Source organism: Hylobates moloch, unplaced genomic scaffold (assembly GCF_009828535.3).
Source record: "Hylobates moloch isolate HMO894 unplaced genomic scaffold, HMol_V3 SCAFFOLD_19, whole genome shotgun sequence".
NCBI classification, from domain to species: Eukaryota; Metazoa; Chordata; class Mammalia; order Primates; family Hylobatidae; genus Hylobates; species Hylobates moloch.
In genome coordinates this window covers 6,184,636-6,206,586 of record NW_026652294.1, presented here as the reverse complement: position 1 = coordinate 6,206,586, position 21,951 = coordinate 6,184,636, and the positions used below count along the sequence as shown (strand labels likewise).

The following is a 21,951-nucleotide window of genomic DNA, read 5'->3' as shown; positions in this document are numbered from 1 at the left end:
TAAAAGCCAGGTGTGATCTGGAAGAACTCTAGATCTCTGGGAGCCACAGATGTAAAAGGAGTTTGTACTCACTCACTGGCTGCCTTCTTCGGACCTTCGCAGGTGCGCATGAGAAAGAATAGGGGCTGGGCAAAGAGGGAAGTTGAGGAAACCTTCCTGGGAGTAGTGCAGATCTGGAGGGGAGGAGTGGTTGATGCTATGGAAAAGGTACAAAGCCTACCTGGAGGAACAGAAGCCTTCAGGCATGGAGGTGGGGGAGGAAACCTTGTTGCTTTCAGGGTACAAGTGAAGACCCACTGCAGCTGGGGAAGGGAAAAGGAAAAACCTTCATTCTAAGGGAGGGGCAGGAAATCATCTAGGGTCCAAACATTAGAGGTCTCCCACCACTGAAGGAGGGGCAGAATCACTGAGAAAGCGCCACCCGAGATGCAGGGACACAGAGCCCACCTAAGTCTGAGGCTGGGACCAAGGCAACAGAGAACTACCCCATGTCCCCAACCCTAGGCTGGCGCACTGAGTAACAAGCAAGGGAGTCTACTGCAGGGAGAAGGCAAGAACATGGAGAAGTACCCTCCCTGAGGTGCACATAATGGCCTAAGGCTGAAGGTGGAACTGGAATGTTGAGAAAAACCTTGTGGCACCCCGTCTGGGAAGTGAGGAGCGCCTCTGCCCGGCCACCCATCCTCTGGGAAGTGAAGAGCGCCTCTGCCCGACCACCTACCGTCTGGGAAGTGAGGAGCGCCTCTGCCCGACCACCCACCGTCTGGGAGGTGAGGAGCGCCTCTGCCCGGCCACCCATCGTCTGGGAGGTGAGGAGCGCCTCTGCCCGGCCACTCATCGTCTGGGAGGTGAGGAGCGCCTCTGCCCGGCCACCCATCGTCTGGGAGGTGAGGAGCGCCTCTGCCCGGCCACCCATCGTCTGGGAAGTGAGGAGACCCATCGTCTGGGAAGTGAGGAGCGCCTCTGCCCGGCCACCCATCGCCTGGGAGGTGAGGAGCGCCTCTGCCCGGCCGCCCCCTCTGGGAAGTGAGGAGCGCCTCTGCCCGGCCGCTCCGTCTGGGAAGTGAGGAGCGCCTCTGCCTGGCCACCCATTGTCTGGGAAGTGAGGAGCGCCTCTGCCCGGCCACCCCGTCTGGGAAGTGAGGAGCGCCTCTGCCCGGCCGCCCCGTCCGGGGCCCGGCCGCCCCGTCTGGGAAGTGAGGAGCGCCTCTGCCCGGCCGCCCCGTCCGGGAAGAAGTGAGGAGCGGTCTGGGAAGTGAGGAGCGCCTCTGCCCGACCGCCCCGTCTGGGAAGTGAGGAGCGCCTCTGCCCGGCCACCCATCGTCTGGGAAGTGAGGAGCCCCTCTGCCCGGCCGCCCATCGTCTGGGAAGTGAGGAGCACCTCTGCCCGGCCACCCATCGTCTGGGAAGTGAGGAGCGCCTCTGCCCAGCCACCTATCGTCTGGGAAGAAGTGAGGAGCGTCTCTGCCTGGCCGCCCCGTCTCGGAAGTGAGGAGCGCCTCTGCCCGGCCGCCCCGTGTCTGGGAAGAAGTGAGGAGTGCCTCTGCCCGGCCGCTCCGTCTCGGAGGTCTACCACGGAGGCCGGAAGCAATGTGGGGGCTGGACGTGGTGGCTCACGCCTGTGGTCCCGGCACTCTGGGGGGCGAGGCGGGTTGATCACTTCGGGCTAGGAGTTCGAGACCAGTCTGGCCAACATGGCGAAACATGAAAAATACAACAGACAAACCAACCAACCAACTCAGTGACAACAAAACAGGTCTACCCTGGAGTCATACTCTATTTTTTTCTATTTTCCTCCCTTTCTGATCCTTTATCCCACTTTCTTTTTCTTCCTCTTCCTTCTCCCTCTTCTTTGTCAGGTTGAGGATTGAGTTATTATCACTGATCCATATAAAGTCCCTCTCACATTTATTTTAACTCCCACCCCCCATTTCTATTCCCCAGCTTCCCATGTGCAACCTTCCTAATATGTCTGATATGCATCTTTTTATTTGTATGTATTTTTAGAAAATGTTTATTGTTTTTGTGTGCAAAAAAAATTAAAAAAAAAAAAAAAAGAAAAACCTTGTGGCAAATCAGCTCCCCTACTAAGCACAAGGTAACATGAAAGGAATTTGAGCTTGGGAGGTTGAGGCTGCAGTGAGCTATGATTGCACCACTGGGGCACTAAAGGTAACCATAGCAACAACAAAACCCAAGCCAGCTCAATTTCTGACTAGCCTAACTCAACTTTCCCTACTAAAAGCCTAGAAACAAAAGAGGGAAGCCTATTCCAGGCATAAATATTACTTATTTCAGTTTCTTCTGTCCTACACGTGATATCTGGTATTCAATGTAAAAATTATAAGACACACAAAGAAAGAAAGAAAAAAGTACATCGTCAAGAGACAAATCAATCAGCAGAACCAGACTCACAGATAACCCAGATATTGGAACTACATGTCAGGAAATTTAAAATAACTAAGATTAATATGATTCATAAATATGATTAGTATGTCAAAGGCTGTAGTGGAAAAGCTGAACAACATGCATGAAGAGACAGGAAATTTCAGCAGTGAGATAAAAAAAGCAAGAGTCAAATGCAAAGGCTAGAAATAAAAAACACAGTAACAGAGATGAAGAATGCCTTTCGCAGACATTGCAGCCAACCTGACACAGCTGAGGAGGAAAAGGAAATCAAAACTTGAAAACAGGTCACTAGACATACTGACAATCTCCAACTTACAACGGTTCAACTTAAAATTTTTTTGACTTTACAATGATGCAAAAGTGATATGCAGTCAGTAGAAACTACACTTCAAATTTTGAATTTTGATCTTTTCCTGAGCTAGTGATATGCAGTACAATACTCTTGCATGAGATATTCAACACTTTATCATAAAATAGGCTTTGTGTTAAATCAGCAGTCCGCAACCTTTTTGGTACCAGGGGCCAGTTTCATGGAAGACAATTTTCCACAGACCGTGGGGGTTGCGGGGGATAGTTTCAGGATGAAACTATTCTCTGGCATTAGATTCTCACAAGGAGCGCACAACCTAGATCCCTCACATGTGCAGTTCACAATAGGGTTCACGCTCCTATAAGAATCTAAGGACGCCTACCACCGATTGGACAGGAGCCAGGGCTCAGGTGGTAGTGCTTGCCTGCCTGCCGCTCACCTCCTGCTGTGCAGCCCAGTTCCTAATAGGCCACGGACTGGTACCAGTCTGTGACCTGGGGGTTGGGGACCCCCGTGTTAGATGATTTTGCCCAACTGTAAGCTAACGCAAGTGTTCTGAGCATGTTTAGGTGAGGCTGGGCTAAACTATGATGTTGGTAGGTCAGCTATATTAAATGCATTTCTGACTTAATTTCAACTTACGTTCGTTTTATCAGGAAATAACCCCATTGTAAGTTGAGGAGCATCTGTAATCCAAACCCAGAGAAAAAGAGTGGGCAGGAGGAATCAGAATAGAGCATCCAAATGATCCAACATGCTAATTGGAGTCACAAAAGGAGATGAGGGTGAAACAGGACAGTAGAAATATTTAAAGACATAATAACTAAGAATTTCCCCAAAATAATAAAAGACATCAAATCACCAAGATTCTCAGAAAACACCAAGCAAGGGAAAGATCTCTCCACACCATTAAAGAAAAAAAAAAAAATCACACCTAGGTGGGCCATTTTGAAACTGCTGAAACCCAAAGATACAAAAGGTTGAAGGCAGTCAGAGAAAGATACATCAGATACAGAGGGACAAAGTTGAGAATTACAGCAGACTTCTCATTAGAAATTACACATATCTGACAATATCTTTAAAGTGCTGAAAGAATAAAATAATTAACTCAAGATTCTATACTCAGTGAAAATATCTCTAAAAATTGCAGGAAAAAAAAGCTTTGTTTGTTTGTTTTTTTCTAGGCAAACAAAAACTGAGGGGATTCATTACCAGCAGATCTGAGTTACAAGAAATGTTAAAGGTAATTTTTCAGGTAGAATGAATATGAAGCCAGATAAAACTTCGATCTACATAAAGAAATGGAGTTCCCCAGAAATGGTTAAAGTTATGGTAAATATAAAAGACCTTCTTTTTATGTTCGATTTTTCTAAAACATTATTGTTTACTTTCTAAAGCAAAAATAGTAGCAATGTATTGTGGGCTTACAGCATATGTAAAAGTGAAACGAATGAAAATGACTGCAAAAGATGGGCAGCTCTTCCACTGCCTACGAAGTAGTACAGTATCACCTGAAGGCAGACTGCAATGAATTAAAGGTGTATTTTGTTAACCCTAAGGCAACAACTACATTTTTAAAAAAAAAAGATACTATAATAAACCAATAGTAGAGATAAAACACAACTTAAAAAAAATTTTTTTTTTGAGACAGGGTCTTGTGTTGCCCAGGCTGGAGTGCAATTGCACAATCTCAGCTCACTTCAACCTCTACCTCCCAGGTTCAAGCAATCCTCCTGCCTCAGCCTCCTGAGTAGCTGGGACTACAGGCGTGCCCCACCACACCCAGCTAATCTTTTGTATTTTTAGTAAAGATGGGGTTTCACCATGTTAGACAGGCTGGTCTTGAACTCCTGACCCCAGGTGATCCACCCACCTCGGCCTCCCGAAGTGCTGGGATTACGGGCGTGAGCCACCACGCCCGGCCGAGAACTATTAAAAAATAAAACTTTGTCTTGAACTTTACATACCTCGAGGTGAAGCTCAATAAACTAGCAACCAAGAGAGCTAAGTTCAAGTTCGTCTTGTGCCATTTACTAGCTGTGAGACCATGGGCAAGTTAAGTCCCTTTCTCACCTAAAAACTGCAACCACATATCATCTCACAGAGGTCCATGCCACACTGGCCTCTTGGGGAACACAAGGAGAAAGGCAGACACAGTCCCCTAGGGTCCACCAACCCTTTGCTCAGCTACCTTAAAAGCCTGGTATTGGTCCATGTTTAGTTCCTGATTAGTGCTAATCAGCTGGGTCCTACTGGGAGGGTAGGCATGAGCTGCCTAGTAAGCAAACTTGCAACAACATATAAACTTGTTTGGCTGGGTGGCTCATGCCTGTAGTCCCAGCACTTTGGGAGGCCAAGGAGGGAGGATTGCTTGAGCCCAGCAGTTCAAGACCAGCCTGGGCACATACAGAGATGGCCGTCTGTACAAAAAATTAAAAAAAAAAAAATTAGGTAGGTGTGGCAGTTACTTGGGAGGCTGAGGTGGGAGGATCACTTGAGCCCAGGAGGTTGAGGCTGCACTGAGCAGTGATCACGCCACTGCACTCCACTCTAGCCTGGAAAAACAGAGCGAGACCCTGTCTAAAAAAAAAAAAAAAAAAAGCAAAATATAAAGTTGTTTCAAAAAAGCTGAAAGCCTGGACTCTGGAAGATCCAGGCTGATAGAACTGAAATTCTGCTCTGTCACCTACTATCTCTGAGAGCCTCTGTAAATGCCATAATTATTTACACTTCAGTTTCCATGCATGTAAAACTGTGATAACACAAGCACCCACTTCACAGAACTATTATGATTAACTAGGTTAATACACATAAAGTGTTTGAATCAGTGCCTAACAAACAGTAAAGGTTCACAAAATGTCAGCTTATCAATACTATTATTTCAGAGAACCTGGGCATGTTTTATCTCTTATGTCTCAAATTTGCCATTACAGATTTAGGTCTGAATGAGCAGAGGGTTTTGCTGATGCCATATTGGAGGCAATACCTAAGCAGCACCATGTAGATGGGGGGGTAACATTGACACAACAGGCCTGTCAAAGTGGGATGGCCTGCACAGAGGATACTGAGGATCAGGTCTGTGCTCCAAAGGGTGCCCTGCTGCTCTGGCCTCTTCACCCATGTCTCATCATATACCAGGGTTTGGAGACAGTGACCTTGTAGGCATCCCTGCCATAGCCCTTCCTTCATAGCTGCCTTTGCCATGTCCACTGCCCAGGAACTGGTGGATCATCAGTATCAGCTGGGCTGACAGAACAATGAGAAATGAGGACTTGGGACGTGTGTAAGACCCCTGAGTGGAGGAGCACAGACCTGACTGGAACCTCTGTCTCACACTTGTGAAAGGCTCTTCCCTGACTTACAAAGCCAGAATACAAGGCTCCATGAGCACTGAATGGCGGTTACGAGCAGGCCTGCAGCGCTCACAAAATGTCCCAAACTTGAGTCCCCAGCATGAGGGGATCAAGAAGAGGTGGGGCAGCCCATTTGTTGTCTGTGTGTAAAGGGAGGATTGGCAATGGGGACCCTCTAGAGGCCACGCAGGGTCATTGTAGGAGCTTAAGAGTTGGGCTCCCAGACCCACTTTCCCATCCCAGATCTGCCACTTAGGGGTTGGGTGATCTTGGCCAAATGATTTTGCTGCTCTAGGCCCCCACTTCACGTTTTTTAAACATGACTGCCATTGTCTTCCTACCTCTGTCCCTGACACATACATGGGATCCCACAAAGGCGTGGCTAGTGCCTGGCACACAAGTGACAGCCCTGCAGCATTCACTCTGGCCCTGATAGTGAGAACACCGATGGCTTAGACAATGCTCGTGAGGCCTCAGAGTCTCTGAAAGACAGCAGGCCATGCCCCGCAGCTGAAGTCTCCCTGAAAGACAGGCTAGGGCTGGGTCTCCTCAGCCAGCCTGCGACTAGCTGAAGTCACTGCACAGCTCAGCAGCACATCCTGCGGCAAGCTTCGGGAAGCAAGCCTTGCTGGGATGATTTCACCGACTGGCAGGCTGCCCCACGAGCTCACTGGCTCACCGGCTCTTTTGGGCTCTGGGCCTAAAGGGACTGCCAATTTGGTGGAATCCCAGCTGTGATCATTATGAAAACTAAGGATTGGTTTAGGCAAGTAGATATTTACTCTCAAAGTGCTAACACCCTCTTGATGCTGCAATGTGAAGGAACCAGGATCCATCCAGCAGGCAGTGAAGGTGACCAGACCTCACCAGGAACTGTGTGGGCAAGAAAGGACAGCACGCTGTGCAGGGGCTTCTGCTCCCTGATGAACAACCACCAATTGAGTGGGGACTCTGTTTAAAATAACATCCACAGCAGTGGAACAGGACAAGCACAAGCCAAGGGACCTGGCAGGGACAGAGGGCTGCTGACTACACTTTGCCAGGCCCTTCCTGAGCCTCTCAGACACAGATGTGAGAATCTGGAACTGCCAACCATCTAAAAAAACAGAGAGCAGAGACTGGTACTGGCCCTGGGGGGCACTGTGGTGATTCTAGACAAACCCTTGTTTAAGGGGTAATCAAGGTACCTAAGTGGCCCCGAGGAAGGCCCTGCTGATGGGGCTCACCACAGTCTTGGGTGCCACCTGCAGGTCATGATGCTGGGGTGGGCTGTTGGGGCAAAGCTGGAGAGGCAGGGGCTATGTACACAGAGATGAAATGCCTAGCTGGCCTGTGAAGCAAGCAGGTGGGAGAGGTGCTTGCCAAGGTTCCCGCCCACTCCCAAGGGGGCAGCACCACAGGAAGGAGTCCAGGGATGTGTTATCTCTTCAAATGAGAGCCACCAAAAGGGACTCAAGGCCCAAGGCCCACTTTCTGCTCCTTTCAGATCTTGTGTGTCTGAAAGGGTTGGCACAGCCTATTTAAAATGACCCTGATTTCAAATACTAAAAGTCAACCCAAGGTTTCATACCAAGTTTCAAGCCAGTCAGACTAAAATGACACCAAGTTTCAATTCTTTCACATCAATAGGGCAAAAGGGATGAATGAAAAAGCTCTTAAAGAATGGCTCTATCTACCTGGGCAGACAGTGCCCCAGCCCCCATTCCTCCTCTTCTGGGGAAGCAAACTTTCTCTGGTACTGCTGACTGAAGACCTCAGAGAGGCCACAGACAGACAGAAAGACAGACAGACATGAACAGTGGGGTAAGTTTGCCAGGAATATCGCAGAGCATGTGAAAAGGACCCTCATCCTGCCACCAGCTGGGCTGCTGTGGATGGGACAGCCCAGGGGCTGGGTGAGTCAAGGTAGGGAGGACAATATGCCACAGTGCTGGGAAAAAGCTCTTGGAGAACAGGATCCCTGCAGTTGGATAAGCTGGCAGGGCAGGCAGCAGGGAGGGTTGTTTGGACTGCGGTGTGTAACCCAGAGCCACCCCGATTCCTGAAGCAGGAAGCCCCTGCTCTGGGAGGCCCCTGAAGAGGGGCAGGAGGAAAAGGAAGGATGCCGCTGACTACTGTCATCTCCCCACTCCCAGCAGGCCCCTCTGCAAGGTCATCTCTCAGGCTACCAGACCCACAGCCAAGGGCCAGTGCACACAGGGAAGGCTTCTGGGAGAAGACGGTCAAAGGCTTCTCTGGGGTGGGACCCCCATCCATCAGCCATGTACCTTTGGGCAAGGACCACTCCCTGAGCCATACTCCACCTGCTACCCGGACAGCTGAACGCAGCCTAGCACCATAATGCACCGCTCTCATGCTGCCCAAGTGAACTGGGGAGTCTTTGAGTATGTGTGGAGAGGGGATTCTGGCCTCAGGAACAGCCTACAGGCCTGGCTCCAGTCCTACCTCCTCCACAGGATCTTTGGGATCCTGTGGCCCTAGGTTCAAATGGGCTGACATGCAACTTTGTGTGCTAATGGCCTGTGCTGAGCCCTCAGAGGACTAGCTGGGTCTGCCTATGCTCTGCAGACAAAAGCTGCCAAGCCTGGTGGCAGAGGCATTCTGTTCTCCTGCCTCGCCTAATAGAGCATGGCCAGATGGAAGAAGTCAGAGTCAGGCTGTGGTTCTGCGGAGGGGCTTTTGGGTGAGGAGGGGGTTCTGGGGCCCCTGGTTCTGAGGCAGAGCAAGAGACAGATGGAAAGCCTCTTTGACGTAGGACAGCCAGACTTAGCCTAAACTTCCTATGGGGCTGGGTGGAGACAGCCTTCCAGGGAAACAGGAACCCTGGATAGAACCTCCAGGGACTGTCCACAGTCCAGGTATCTAGCCTTGAGTCTCAGGAGCTGAGAGCTGATTTCTTTAGCGAGCTGCTTGGAGGCCAACAGGAAAGAAGAATGGCACTAGCAAGCAGGCTATAGGTTGGCCTTGCTCTTTTTTTCAGAATGTTCTTTTAAAAATCTGCCCACACAAAACCTGTTCATACTAATTAATATTTGTGGCAAGATTATAAATATTTTATTGTTACTGTTAATTACTGGAATGTTTCGTGTCTATGCATCCGGGCCACGCCAGCCTTCCCTCTGAATCCTTAGGGGGATGTGCATCTGCCAGCCAACTGGTTATTAAACTGCCTCCCTCTAAGCTCCAGAACCTTCCACTTCCAGGGTGGGATTTGCAGGATCAACTGTAAAGGAATGACAGCTGGCAACGCAGAGCAAAAGAGACCTGGCTCGGTGACAGAAAGGCCGCGTGTCCCCACTCAGTGTGAGAAAAGACTCTGTGTTCTGAGTCCTCCTTGTTCAGGTCTGACTCAGCTCAGATCCCTTGGACAATCCCAGGATTCCCAGGCCAGCCTAAAAGAGCTCTTTAGTTACAAGATGCAAGTTTCCAGTGTCTCTTTAAGTGTGTTTCCTCCATTTGCTCCAGCAGTAAGATCAGAAACAGCTCACGGCCATTTATTCCATCAGCCTGGGGCAGTGAAAGCCTGAGGAAGATGTATGGTTGTGCTACTGGAACAGCTCTGACTAGTGCCCCAGAAAAGACCACAAATGTCCTGCCGACCAGGAAACAACAGGTTTCTAAGAACTGTAAACTTGGGTGGAATTAATATTTTGAGAAATTTTCTGACTAGACAAAAGCTGCCTCAGTCAATCCTGGCCAACCACAGGAAAAGAACACGTCTACCAGAAGCAAGGCTGGCCCTGGGAAATTGGGGTGCCCATTGTCAGGCTGAGAAGATTGGATGGATGCCAAAGAAAAGTGATACGAGAAACCTGGGGGTCCCTGAGAGAGAAGCAGATACACAGCAGGCAGCAGGTGGGCACGAGGGCATCGTGTGAGGGCCAGGCTGCACCACTTGTCCATTCTTTGCCAGTGCTCACAGGTGAGGGCCAACTGAGCACTGCCAGGCACCTCGAAGCCTGGCAGACATATCAGAAGCCTGATATGTGTAGACACCGTGGTGCTGCCCTGAAGGGGCCTGATGCTCAGAGGCCTCATCATGCATCTCTCATCCTGTCCTCTGAGCCAGGAAAGGCACTGACCAGGAAGGCCTCGGGAGGCTTTAAACATTCTCCTGACCAAAGGCAGGTGAACAGTCTCTCTTGATACACATGCCAGAAGAAACAAAGCAGTTCTGTAAGGTGTGAGGCTGGCATCCCCCAGCCATCTAGTGAGCTTCCCAGGAAGGCTCTTCAAAGGATGATGGGGGGAAAATCGTACCTTCCTTAGGGCCCAGAGAGAGAGAGATCCTGTGACCACATCACTCTCCCTACTGCCCACAGGAAAGAGCCCAACCCTCGGAGCCCAGCTGCTTTCCCAAGCTCTCTCACCTCAAAGTCTCTTTTTCATCCACCCCAGTCACCTCAGTATCCAAAAGCTGTAGGACTCTCCAACCTCCATGTGTAAACAGGCCTGCAGGCCTCTCTAGAGACTACCTTCTCCAGGAATTCCTCCCAACCCACCAAACCCCAGAACTTGCTCCCATCTGCCAGCTCATGGCATTCCTCCTTGGCACCAACTACTGCCCCATGATACCATGGGACATCAGATCCAAACTGGGAGCAGGAATCAAGGCACCATCATCTTGACTTTCCCCATGGCACCCTTTTCCATGCCTGGCACACAACAGATGCTCAATAAATGCCATGACCAGCTAACTCCTAAAGGTTTTCAAAAAGCTAAGAATGAAAGAAGAGAACAAAAGAGGTGACTGGCTCTTCCCTGACAGCCTCCCCTGTCCCCTGCCCGTCAGGAACAAGCAGAACAAACTGAGCTCCACTTACAGTCTCTCCCACTTTGAGAAGGTCTGTTTAGGAGCGGCATTCCAACCAGAAACTGACCTCCCCTTAGCCCTAGGAGGGGAGGTCACTGAGCAGAGGCCAGGCTGGGCCTGCCCTTTAGGACTGACTGCCATTCACAGCTCCCCGCCCTACATAGCCTTGCCCTGGTGGGCTGAAGACACAGGACCCACCTCAGAGCATCAAGGCTACTGTGCACAATTTGCATTTTTACACATTTGTCCTTGTAAAGATAATTTGGTATGTTAGAGTCTGTTGCCTTTGTTGTTTATTTTAAAGCAAGAAAGAGCAAAGCAATGGAAATATAGGACTGGGCCACCTGCTGGAGGTGCAGGCAGGCGGGCAGTGGAGAAGATGCCCCCACTGCATCTGCCTCTGGCCAGAACTGGGAAGATAGGCCATCAGCAGAAGCCAAGCGCATCAAACACACTCTCCAAATCACAGGGCGAGCAGACATGAAGGTGCTCCTGGTCACAGGGGTAGCAGGGAGCCGGACTGAGAGCTGAGCATGCGGGTCTGCGCTGTTCCCTGAAGCGAGCCGTGACAGGTGCAAGCAGAAAGACAAAGCCTGGAGAACAGAGTGTGGTCAGGGTTAGGGGCAGCACGGGCAATATTGGTGGAGGCAGCATGGGGCGAACAGGTGAAGATGAGCGCAGACGGCACATGACACAGACGGTGACAGCATGGAGGTTGAAGATGGATGGCCACAATGGGGGCTTGGCACAGGGCACCCTGGGCTCTCCAGTAAGGCCCACACCCTAAAACCTGGGGCTCAAGGTAGCCTGAGACTCCTCAGTGGCTCTGTCTATGCTGTCAGTGGGACTAGGTAGGCATCACCACCCTTGGTGGATACCAGCCTCCGAGGCTCCCACTCTTCTGACCCTGGCTGCTCCCTCTCCCCAACCCCTCAAAAGAAACACCGACACACCCCTCGGCTCTTGGCTAAACTTTGCCTCCTCGGAAAGGCCTCTTGCCCCACCAACAGGCCCAGGTTTCTCTGGGATGAACAAACCCCACCTCTCTGGTGCTGGCATCAGTTGACCCTCAACCCTCAGCTATGTAACTGACTGATTTGCACCAACCTCCTCTACAGCAGGGACCAGTGCTGTTCTATGCACCTGGCACAGCACTGATGGGACCACCTGGATAGGCATGGCCACAGGTTGGCCAAAGACCCTAGAGAGGCTCAGCCCTAGACTTACCACAGCACAAGGCCTCCGAGCTCTGAGGCCTTTTCTGGCTCTGGCGTTCTGAAGTGACATGAAGCACGACAGGCAGAGAGCAAGGATTTTAGTCCAAGAGAGCCACTATCGACACATCCCAAAGCGGGGCTGAGCCAGGCCAAGTGACGAACCAAGCCATTCTGTAATGGCCAAGCTCTCTGGGCCCTCTGCTGAAGGACAAGGGAAACACACACAGATTCAGTCTCTGCCAGGGTGGCCAAGCACAGGGCCTTCCTAGTGTCAGTCTCACCTCTGGCTAGGGGTGGAGGGAGATTCAGACCCAGTATCTCTTGGCTATACCCTGACTACAGCAGGCAGTTTTGGATGAATGCCTACCTGCCCTCAGCTCAGGTTCCTCTTGGGGAAACAAGGGCATGACTGAGCCTGCAGGGCAGTTATGAAGTTGGAGACATGCTACTACCCTGCAGGCAACTGCCCAGAGCCCAGCACAGAGCAAGCACATAGCATTGAGTGGTAGGGCATAATTACACAAGGGCACACACACACACACACACACACACACACACGCATACTGTACACAGGGTAGGGGTAGAGGTCTTGTTCAAAGATCTCCTTATGTTGTTTGAACATGTATAAAGAGCAATCACTGGGAACCCCCTGAAGGTCACAATGTGCTCCTCAGGTCACCTTGTTTTCCTGGTCAGGAAGCTTCAACACTAGGGATTTCAGCCCTGTGGGCAAATTCCAAGAGATTGATGGAAGGGAGAAGTTAGGCAGATGGGGAGCACAACCAGCCAGAGCTGCCAGCAGCACAGCAGAGGACAAAGCTTCTCTCTCTGTTGTTCTCTCCCTTGCTCTCGTTCTCAGCTTGGCCAGATGTCAGCTGTGATGCCCTCCTGGCTGTTCCGTGAAGGGCTGGCTTTGACACCAGGCTGCGGTAGAGTCAGAGTAACCTGAGGGGCCAATTCCAAAGGCTTTTAACCAGAGTTATGCACAGGCTGCAGGATGCTCCCCACCCTAGTGCAGGTGACACAAGGTTGCAGGTGAGGGTGGTTCAGAGAACAAATTTGGGTCCTATGAAGCAGCTATTATCAAATGTCAAGCAACCCACATATACCTGGAGCTATTTTTCTAAATCTTTTCTAAATCTTAAACCAAATCAGAATTGATCCTAGCTGATTTCTAGTTTTGAAGCAAAGTCATACTAATGTGGGAAGGCAGCGCCAATGCAAGGTCTCCTAACCATGCCCAAGGAAAGTCCTGATGCCTGGCTCCCTCTCCCACTGCTGGCAAGTTAATTGTTCTGTGGGGGTAGGAAACCGGGATCCAGAAAGCCCCATGCCCAAGCCCACTCAGGAGCTGCTCCTTCAGAGGACACTACCTCCACCTCTTGTGAGGCCATGCCACTAGCTGGAGAGAGGTGGGGTGCCAACTGAGGGGGACTGGCCCCAGAGCTCAGGCTCTTCCCTCTATGCAGTGCTACCTAGGTCTTACCCTAGTTCCGCCAATGACTTGGAGAACTCCATCTAGGAGGTGGCTGCAATGTGCTAGCACTTTTGTTTAATACCCATAAGGAAGACATTACCCCCATTCAACAGGTGAGGAAATTGAGAAGTGAAGTCCTTTGTCCAAGGTTGCAGAGCACATATGCAATGGAGCTGGGACTGGAAATCAGATCCTTTGACCAGGGCCTGCTGTGCACTTGCCTCCCTGTCTGACCTCCCCATCTGACCTCCCCGTGACTGCTTCTCCTCAGCTGTACCAGGGCTAGAAGCACCCATCACCCTCCTCGTAGTATGAGGGCTCAGCGGTGGCCTGCAATCAGTGCTAACACCCCTCTCCTCCCACAGTAGACCCAAGGCTGGTCTCAGGCCAAGAAGCTGAGTGGAAACTAGGAGCTACATGTTCTCCTCCCAGGAAGGAGAAGCAGGAACAGAGGTGGGCAGTGTGGCCCCTTGAGGCCACCAGCACATCCCCTGACACCAGCAATCTGCTGCTTCTCCCTGGAATCTGGGCCTTCCCCTAGGAACTAGTATAGCTACTGAAAGAGCCACTTTAACATTCTAAGATCACAGCTATTTTAGGACCCCAAACATTTTCATGTTGCAGACACTGCTTTCTCTCAGAGGTGAGGCAGCTGAGTTCTGAAAGCACTACGCAGCCAGGCCTGGGCAGAGCACACAGGTGGCCAGTGCGGGGCTGGGACTGGGCAAAGATGGGCCATGGGATCCTGATGGCTTTGTATCTTTCACAGGAATCACTTTGAAGACTTTTTTTTAAACAAATGTTCAAAACTGTGCAACCACTGAAACCATATTTGAACTTATTTGTATGGCTCCCTCTGCAAACTTCCAGAACAAATAACTAGCATGTTGGCAACCAGGACCTGTCATGCCCAGTTGTCATGCCTGAGTGATCTGCAGTGGCTCACCAACAGCTTCATGCACACATATGTGCCAACATGGGACAGCTGGCATCATGGCCCCCTTTCTGAGGCGCTCCTGACTCCCTCCTTTCCTGCTTCTAGAGGCGTAGTCAACCCTAATGAGCTGACATCCAAGCACAGTGGCACATGTGGCGTGAACTCAGTGGGAGCCTACTGAGCTGCAGAGGACAGTGCTTGGGTTCCCTAGCCCAGGTGCATGTGAGCAGGGCCACATGGCATGTGGACAACCAGGAAAGGCATTCCTCTCCTGAAAACTTTGGCATAGTGCTTCCTCCCAGGAAGCAGCTGGCAAAAACTAATTCTCTGAGCAGGGATTTGCTGCTAGTATGTTTTCTCAATATTCTCAAGAGTAAAAGTTTGGGAACAGGGTGATTAACTTAACTAAGAAGGGGAGAGAGGATCTTAACAGGGAAAGTCTGCAGAACTGAAGATTGGAGGAGCAGGTGGGTCAGCTCCTCCCACCTCTGCTTAACACTCTGGGGTGGGCAGCAAGGTGTCAATGCTGAGACTGGGAGTAATGACATGAACCTTCTGGGAGGTAAGAGACACAGCACACATTCAGATCCTCAGCCTCTCTCTCAACACGCATGCTGCAGATCCAAACCAAACCCAGGAGGGGACGCTGCAGGTCTCCTTTCCTTTCTTGAGAATAGCAAATCCTGCCCCCAGAGAAATGGAGCACTGGCCCCCTTGTCATCCTTCTCCAGAACTTCTTTAAACCTGCTCTCAGGCCCTATCCACTCAGTTCAGAAAGTTGGGGGCAGATGCCCATGCTATATCCAGGAACCCGAGCACTGGGCAAGGGCCTCAGCAGGGCGCTAGAGCCAAGGTGGTGGCCCCCCCCAGACCTGTACTGGGACTGAACTTCAAGACTACCATGGTGCCCTAGAGTGCCCATTCTTACTCCAAGGATCCCTTCTATAAAGACTACCTGGGCCGGGCGCGGTGGCTCATGCTTGTAATCCCAGCACTTTGGGAGGCCGAGGCGGGCGGATCACGAGGTCAGGAGATCGAGACCACGGTGAAATCCCGTCTCTACTAAAAATACAAAAAATTAGCCGGGCGCGGTGGCGGGCGCCTGTAGTCCCAGCTACTCCGAGAGGCTGAGGCAGGAGAATGGCGTGAACCCGGGAGGCGGAGCTTGCAGTGAGCCGAGATCGCGCCACTGCACTCCAGCCTGGGTGACAGAGCGAGACTCCGTCTCAAAAAAAAAAAAAAAAAAGACTACCTGGCAGGAGGCAGAGCCTTAGGACCAATTCTACCCACCTACTAGCATCCCTATGCCTTGGGGAATGCAGAGCAAGGCCTGTTTCCCCAAGCCCAGATGAGATGAGTGACATAGGAGTGAGGGCCCAGGTGTCTTTTGGCATTGTCACTACCTCCCAGGACTCCACTTTAGTCGTCCTCTTAAATTATCAATTTGGCTTATCCCAGCAAGTACTTTGTCACTAGCTTATCACTATAAAAGTGAGAGAACATGAAGAAATCGAGCTACAGGCTAGCATGCAAGCCTCCTAATGTTAGTAAAGAATGTGGTTGAACAGTCGCCACCTGCCCCATCCCACATGGCATGGCCACACATATGGTCCCAGGTGACTCCCATTAACAACTTATCTGGATTCTCAGGGGTGACAGACTTAGAGCTAGTCACGGCCTTCCCTCAACCGTCAGAAGGACAGAGCAGTAACAATGCGCTGCTGAACAATGCAGGCATCACTAAGCTGACTGCACCAGGAGCCACTCCAGGAGGCCACAGTCTTCTAACTTCCTTTCAAAGTAGATGTCATGTCCCCATTTTGCAGGTGGGAAAAAGAAGGCTCAAAGAGTGAGATGCCATAGCCTGACCTGCCCCTCCCCTGGCTCCCAGGTGGGCAAGCTGGCAGGTGGCGACCCTGAGCATGTCTCGGAAGCACAAGAATCACTGTGAATCCATGAGGTTAATGAGCAGCCGCAACATTGCCCGTGTCACCCCAGACCCAGCACCCCCCCTCACCAAAACAAAGCGACAAAATGAGTCGTCCGAGCACCACCCCCGTGATTGACGTGCCGCCCTGGGCTGGCAGTAGGGAGAACAGGGACTGTACCGTCCGGCGTTGCCTGCTGGTGGGGTTTTTTACATTTGACGTAATCGTGGTCAATCGGAGTGGCTGTGTAAGGTGGGGATGTCAGACCTGGGCCAGAGGAGGAGGGGAGGGAGGCTCCGGGGCCCGGCAGTGTCCCAGCTGAAGAGTGGGAGTCCTCGTCCACCAGGCAGGCCTTCTCCCTGTGGGAACAGAGGTTTGGGGCACAGGTCAGTGTCTCCACCTCACATTGAAACAGATGTGTGCTGGTAAGGGTGAATGCCCTTCCCAGGTCCCACAGCTCCCATGCACCTCTGGTGGCCCCCACCCCGTCTGCCTGGTGTCACAGAGCCCATAGTTGCTCCCACAGCACCCACACAGGCTCTGGCTCCTAACTGGACACTGCCTAATCTTTCTGGCAGGGCGTGACCTGCATCTCTGAATTTCAGGCCCCAGGAGGCTCTATAGGGGAGCCAACGAGTCTTTCTTCAGAAGCACCCTTGCATCTCTCCATGCAAAGTCTATGCCTTCTGTGTGATAGCCTGACAAACTTAAGACCTGACAAATGGGCAGACAGAAACCCATCTGCATTTACTGCATGCTCACACATGTACGAGGATATGTGCTGCAACATAGTTGAGCAGAAACATTAGAAACACTCTAAATGTCCATTGGAGTGGTTACATAAAACATGGTACATCCATACTATGGTACAGTAAGTAGCCACTAGAAAGAATGAAGTGACTGGGGTACTATCTCCATGGACTGTGCCCAGACCCACTGTCAGGGGAAAAAGCAAACTCCAAAACAATACCTTCTGTAGTTCATTTTTATAAAATAAAAGAAACCTTACAATTATATGTGTGCATTTAAGTGTTATAAATATACAGAAAATGATTTAGGAAATTAAACTGTGAATAGTGGCTAACTCTTGGAAGGAGATCTGTCACATTTTAGTCTACATGTTTATATACTACCTGAATGTTCTATAACAAGAATGTATTCATGTATTATTTGTATAATTAAAAAAATTTTAACAGAATTATAATCAATGAAAGAAAGTATCATTGTATGCTGGGGGCCTTTTGTGACTAAAAAAATGGGTATCTATAACTTCTGAGCACAGTGGCTGCCCACCTGAGTGGCCTGCCATGCATGGACCTGAACCTCCCCATAACCTGAGGGGCACACCCACTGTGGAGCTGGCTCACCTGTGGCACACATCACACAGGCTATCTGTGGTCAGAAGCAGATAGCCCTCAAGCACAGGGCCTGGGTGCAGGCCTCTCTGGCACTCGGCTGAACCCCGCACAGTGCCCAGTCAGGCAGGGGTCAGCTGAATTCCGCACAGTGCCCAGCCAGGCAGCAGTCTCAGAGATGGGGTGAGCTGAGCCCTCCCCTGGCTCCCATGTGGGCAAGCTGGCAGGTGGTGACCCTGAGCATGTCTCGGAAGCACAAGAATCAGCATGAGTCCATCAGGTTAATGGGCAGCTGCAACATTCCCCATGTCACCCCAAACCCATCTTTCTCCCTAGGACTTGCCCCTGAGGATGGGGCAGCACCAGGACCTGGGCCTGGTGTGAAAGAAGTCTGGGCTGTGGAGATGACTTACAACCACAGGGAGACTGGGGTCAGTCCAGGCCCACTGGACCTGAGCCCCAGTCTCTCCGAGCTCTCTGGCACCACAAGAGAAGCCCACACTTCCCACACTTCTCACTGCTTCTCAGGAGAATGGGCAGCAGACAAGGCCTTGGCAAAGGACCCAGGGGTGAGAGTCTGTAAAGCAAAAACTGACTTTCTACAGTGTTCTGCACAGAACAGAGCTGTGCCCCAGTGGAGAGGGCAGGAGGGCATCAGCTTCTCCCCAGGACTTCCCCTGAGGGTGGGGTAGCACCACACATGACCACAGGGTAAGGGGACTCACACTCAACCCTCTCCTTCTCAGATTCAACAGAAATACCTTGGCCCAGCAAATGGGAGTTTCCAGATGGGTCCTAGGGACTCCATGAGTTCTAGTTTACTGTTTACTGTGTAGTAATCCTCTGAACAACACATTGCAGTAAACGAGCCATCTGGGATGCAGATGGGGTAAGCTGCTAGGGGTCGCCTAAAGGGTGCTACTCACTTTTCTGAAGCTTTGGGTGTGTTCTTCTCCTCGCCCCTGGCAAAGGGTCCTTCTGCAGCCTCCTTCATAAAGTTGACCAGGACCTCTGCACCAACCCCAGAATCGGGCTTCCCCAGGAGCTTCAGGATGGAAGCATGGAGCCGAAAGTACACCTAGGAGAACGACACCTCTAGTGTGAGCAGCCTTCCCAGTTGCTAAGATTTGTTCCACAGGCCAGTCAGCCACACTGGAAATGGGCCCATGACCAGGGCAACAGGCTGCCACACACTGCTTGTTTTTGTTAGCTTTTAAACCAACCATCCTACAACTAATTTGAAACAAGCTGTGAAAATTAAAATGTATACTGTCAGCATCCCAGCTTAAATGTTCACGCAGTAACTCAGGCACATGGTGGTGAGATGAGAGTAATAACCACTCATTATGATAACCCTTCAGCTCCATTCACTGGGCACTGCCTCCCGCCACAGTGCTGCTGTTCTCTTTGTGCCCTTCAGTGGGCACCCACAGAAAGTGAGTTTCTACATCTGTCTCCCCACTGAACTCCAGACTCCCTGAATCAAGGACTAGGTTGGATTTCTGTTTATAGTCCAGCCCCCAGGCAAAGCCAGGCACCCACAGGCCTCGAAAACATCTTCCCCGTGGGAGTGGCGGTGGGGTGGGTGGGCAGGCAGCTCATTGCATCCATTGGGCCCTGTGCTTTCCTCCATTTCCTCAAGTCCTTACCACATTCCTCAATTTAAAATGGGTGAAGAGCTGCCCAAGGCCCCATAGCCAGGAATGCCCAGGGCCAGGTTAAACCCAGGTCTGCCCTGATCTTCTCATGCAGGAGTGGGTGTGAGGCAGGCTCCCACTTGGAGGGCACAGTGGGTGGTATGAGGGCTGAGAACTGCTATTGCAGGCCCTGGCTAAGTGGCCCCCCTCACCCAGGTGAGACACCTGCTGGCAGCACTCTCAAGGAGGCATCCCAGACAGAGGGGGCTCACATCCAGAGCCCCTCCACCTCTAGCCCACCTATGGAGCCCAGAGAAATTGGCCCAGCAACTCTATTTTTAGATGTAGGAAACCACTCAAGGCACCCATGCACAATCAGGTGGCCAAACTTGGGGGAGGGCAAAGCATTCAACTGGTAAAGTTCATCCAAGTGGCGAGTAAAGATTCTTGAATGAAGGCACAATAGCAGAGGAGAATTTTTGTCAGGAGAGGGTTAAAAATCTTCAGAGAAATGTCATCTTTAACACAAGATATACACATGTGCCAGCTGACTCAAAGTTACATAGCTACAATGGTTGCATGGAATGGGATACCCCCCAAATTAACTATGTGTGCTTGCTCTCCTTGGAGCCAGCACCGTGTGCTGGGAGAGGGTGGGCCACACATCTGAGGCCTTGGTCCCTCATATGGAAGCCACTGGTACCCCTGGGGCTACCATCCTGCTTGTTCATCTGCTCTATCAGGCAGTAGCAGAGGCCAAATCTTGAAGAAATAAACATGGAGGAAAAACAGAGTTGACATCATCTCCCTGAGGGCCACACGTAGGTTCGGTGGCTTCCCAGAGGTGCCATATGAGAATGCTGGGCTCAGTGGGCATCTGGCCCAGCTCCTCTCTGTTCCTGCAGGTGACTTAAGGCAAGTCACATCACTCCTCTGGGCCTTACCCTTCTCACCCCCAAAGTGGAGTTCTTCCAAGGCACATGCCCCCAGGTGGACAGCATGAGCACTATGACAGGGAAGGACGGAGATCCAACGCTGCAAATGAGAGCAGCCAAGCTGCGGCTCCTGAGATAGCGTTCAACAGGAAGCTGTGTTTCCACACTTCTCCATGAGCCCAGTGAATATGGCCCCAAAACAGGCAAATTTAATTTTTTTTTTTTAGACAAGGTCTCACTGTCTCCCAGACTGTGAATGCAGTGGTGTGATCACAGCTCACTACAGCCTCGACCTCCTGGGCTCAAGCGATCCTCCCACATCGGCCTCCCAAGTTTCTGGGACTACAGGCACGTGCCACCAGGCCTTGTTAATCTTTTATTTTTTGTAGAGATGGGGGGGTCTCATCATGTTGCCCACTAGTCTCTGAGATCCCCAGCTCTATATCTCAAACTCCTGGACTCAAGCAATCCTCCCAAAGCACTGGGATTACAGGTGTGAGCCACCATGTCTGGCCCCAAATTTTTTTTTTAAATGATTTTTTTTTTCTTTCTTTTTTGAGACAGGGTCTCTGTCACCCAGGCTGGAGTGCAGTGGCACAATCTCAGTTCACTGCAACCTCCACCTCCCAGGCTCAAGTGATCCTCCCATCTCAGCCTCCCGAGTAGTTGGGACTACAGGCCTCCACCACCATACCCGGCTAATTTTTAGTAGAGACAGGGTTTCACCATATTGGTCAGGCTGATCTCGAACTCCTGACCTCAGGTGATCCACCCACCTTGGCCTCCCAAAGTGCTGGGATTACAGGCGTGAGCCACCATACCTAGCCAAATGAGACATTTTTGTTTGCTCACAAAATTAGCAAATATTAAAAAGAGAACCTCATCAATATGGCTGAGGGAAAGCAGACACTCTCATCGGTCAGTACAACCTTGGGGCAAGTAGCCATTGTTGATCAGAATGTTAAACAACCTGGCAATTCCACCTTCGGACTCTAGTCCTTGGAAATACTCATGATGTGCTCCCTGCTACAAGTACAAGGACATGCACTGCCTGTGCCTTGTCATAGCAAGAAGTGGAGAGGAAACCAAACTTATTAAGGGGCCGTGCAGATAAACAAACGCCCTGCTAAACTACAGGGCACTAGGGCAGGCAGGGAAGCTCACCACACCTTCCATTAAATTTTGTCCAGCAAAAAGGCAAGCTGCAAAATCATAAGAAAATGTTACTACATGTTTATATGTTAATAGGAAAAAATTCGGACATACAGGGACATAGCAAACTGTTAGGGATTATGGAGGGGCATACTGGAATCATTAGGGGCCTTCACATTCACACTGTACACTTCTGAGTTGTTTGAATCTCTTTAGAACACACACACACACACACACACACACACACACACACACACACACACAAATACATGTTAATTTTATAATCAGGAAAAAAAATCACAAAGGCAGAAAAAAGCAAGCAGCAGATTCTGTCCACACCCCAAGAGGCTTGCTGGGCAAGTGGGACTGGTAGAGACTGGGCACATAGCCTCACAAAGGGCAAAGCCAACGTACACAGGGCCTTCAGA

At 50.8% G+C, this 21,951-nt stretch overlaps 1 protein-coding gene across 3 annotated transcripts in view; it reads right to left on the bottom strand.

Annotated features, from left to right (window-relative positions):
• Positions 1 to 159: 159 nt before the first annotated feature.
• CABIN1 (calcineurin binding protein 1) overlaps positions 160 to 21,951 on the bottom strand; it is a 100,162-nt gene continuing 78,370 nt past the window's right edge. Inside the window, exons 25-28 of one of the 3 annotated variants that reach the window (XR_009211042.1) lie at positions 18,726 to 18,877; positions 16,625 to 16,803; positions 12,113 to 12,303; positions 10,792 to 11,478 (exon numbers count right to left, since the gene is read on the bottom strand). Coding sequence is in view for 2 of the 3 variants with exons in the window: in XM_032139486.2 (XP_031995377.2) it covers positions 217 to 302; positions 16,625 to 16,803; positions 18,726 to 18,877 (417 nt within the window). In the remaining variant the exon portion in view is untranslated. Of the gene's footprint in view, positions 303 to 10,791; positions 11,479 to 12,112; positions 12,304 to 12,692; positions 13,048 to 16,624; positions 16,804 to 18,725; positions 18,878 to 21,951 lie in introns of those variants that run through there. The other 2 variants (XM_032139486.2, XM_058431278.1) reach the window with 2 other exon arrangements.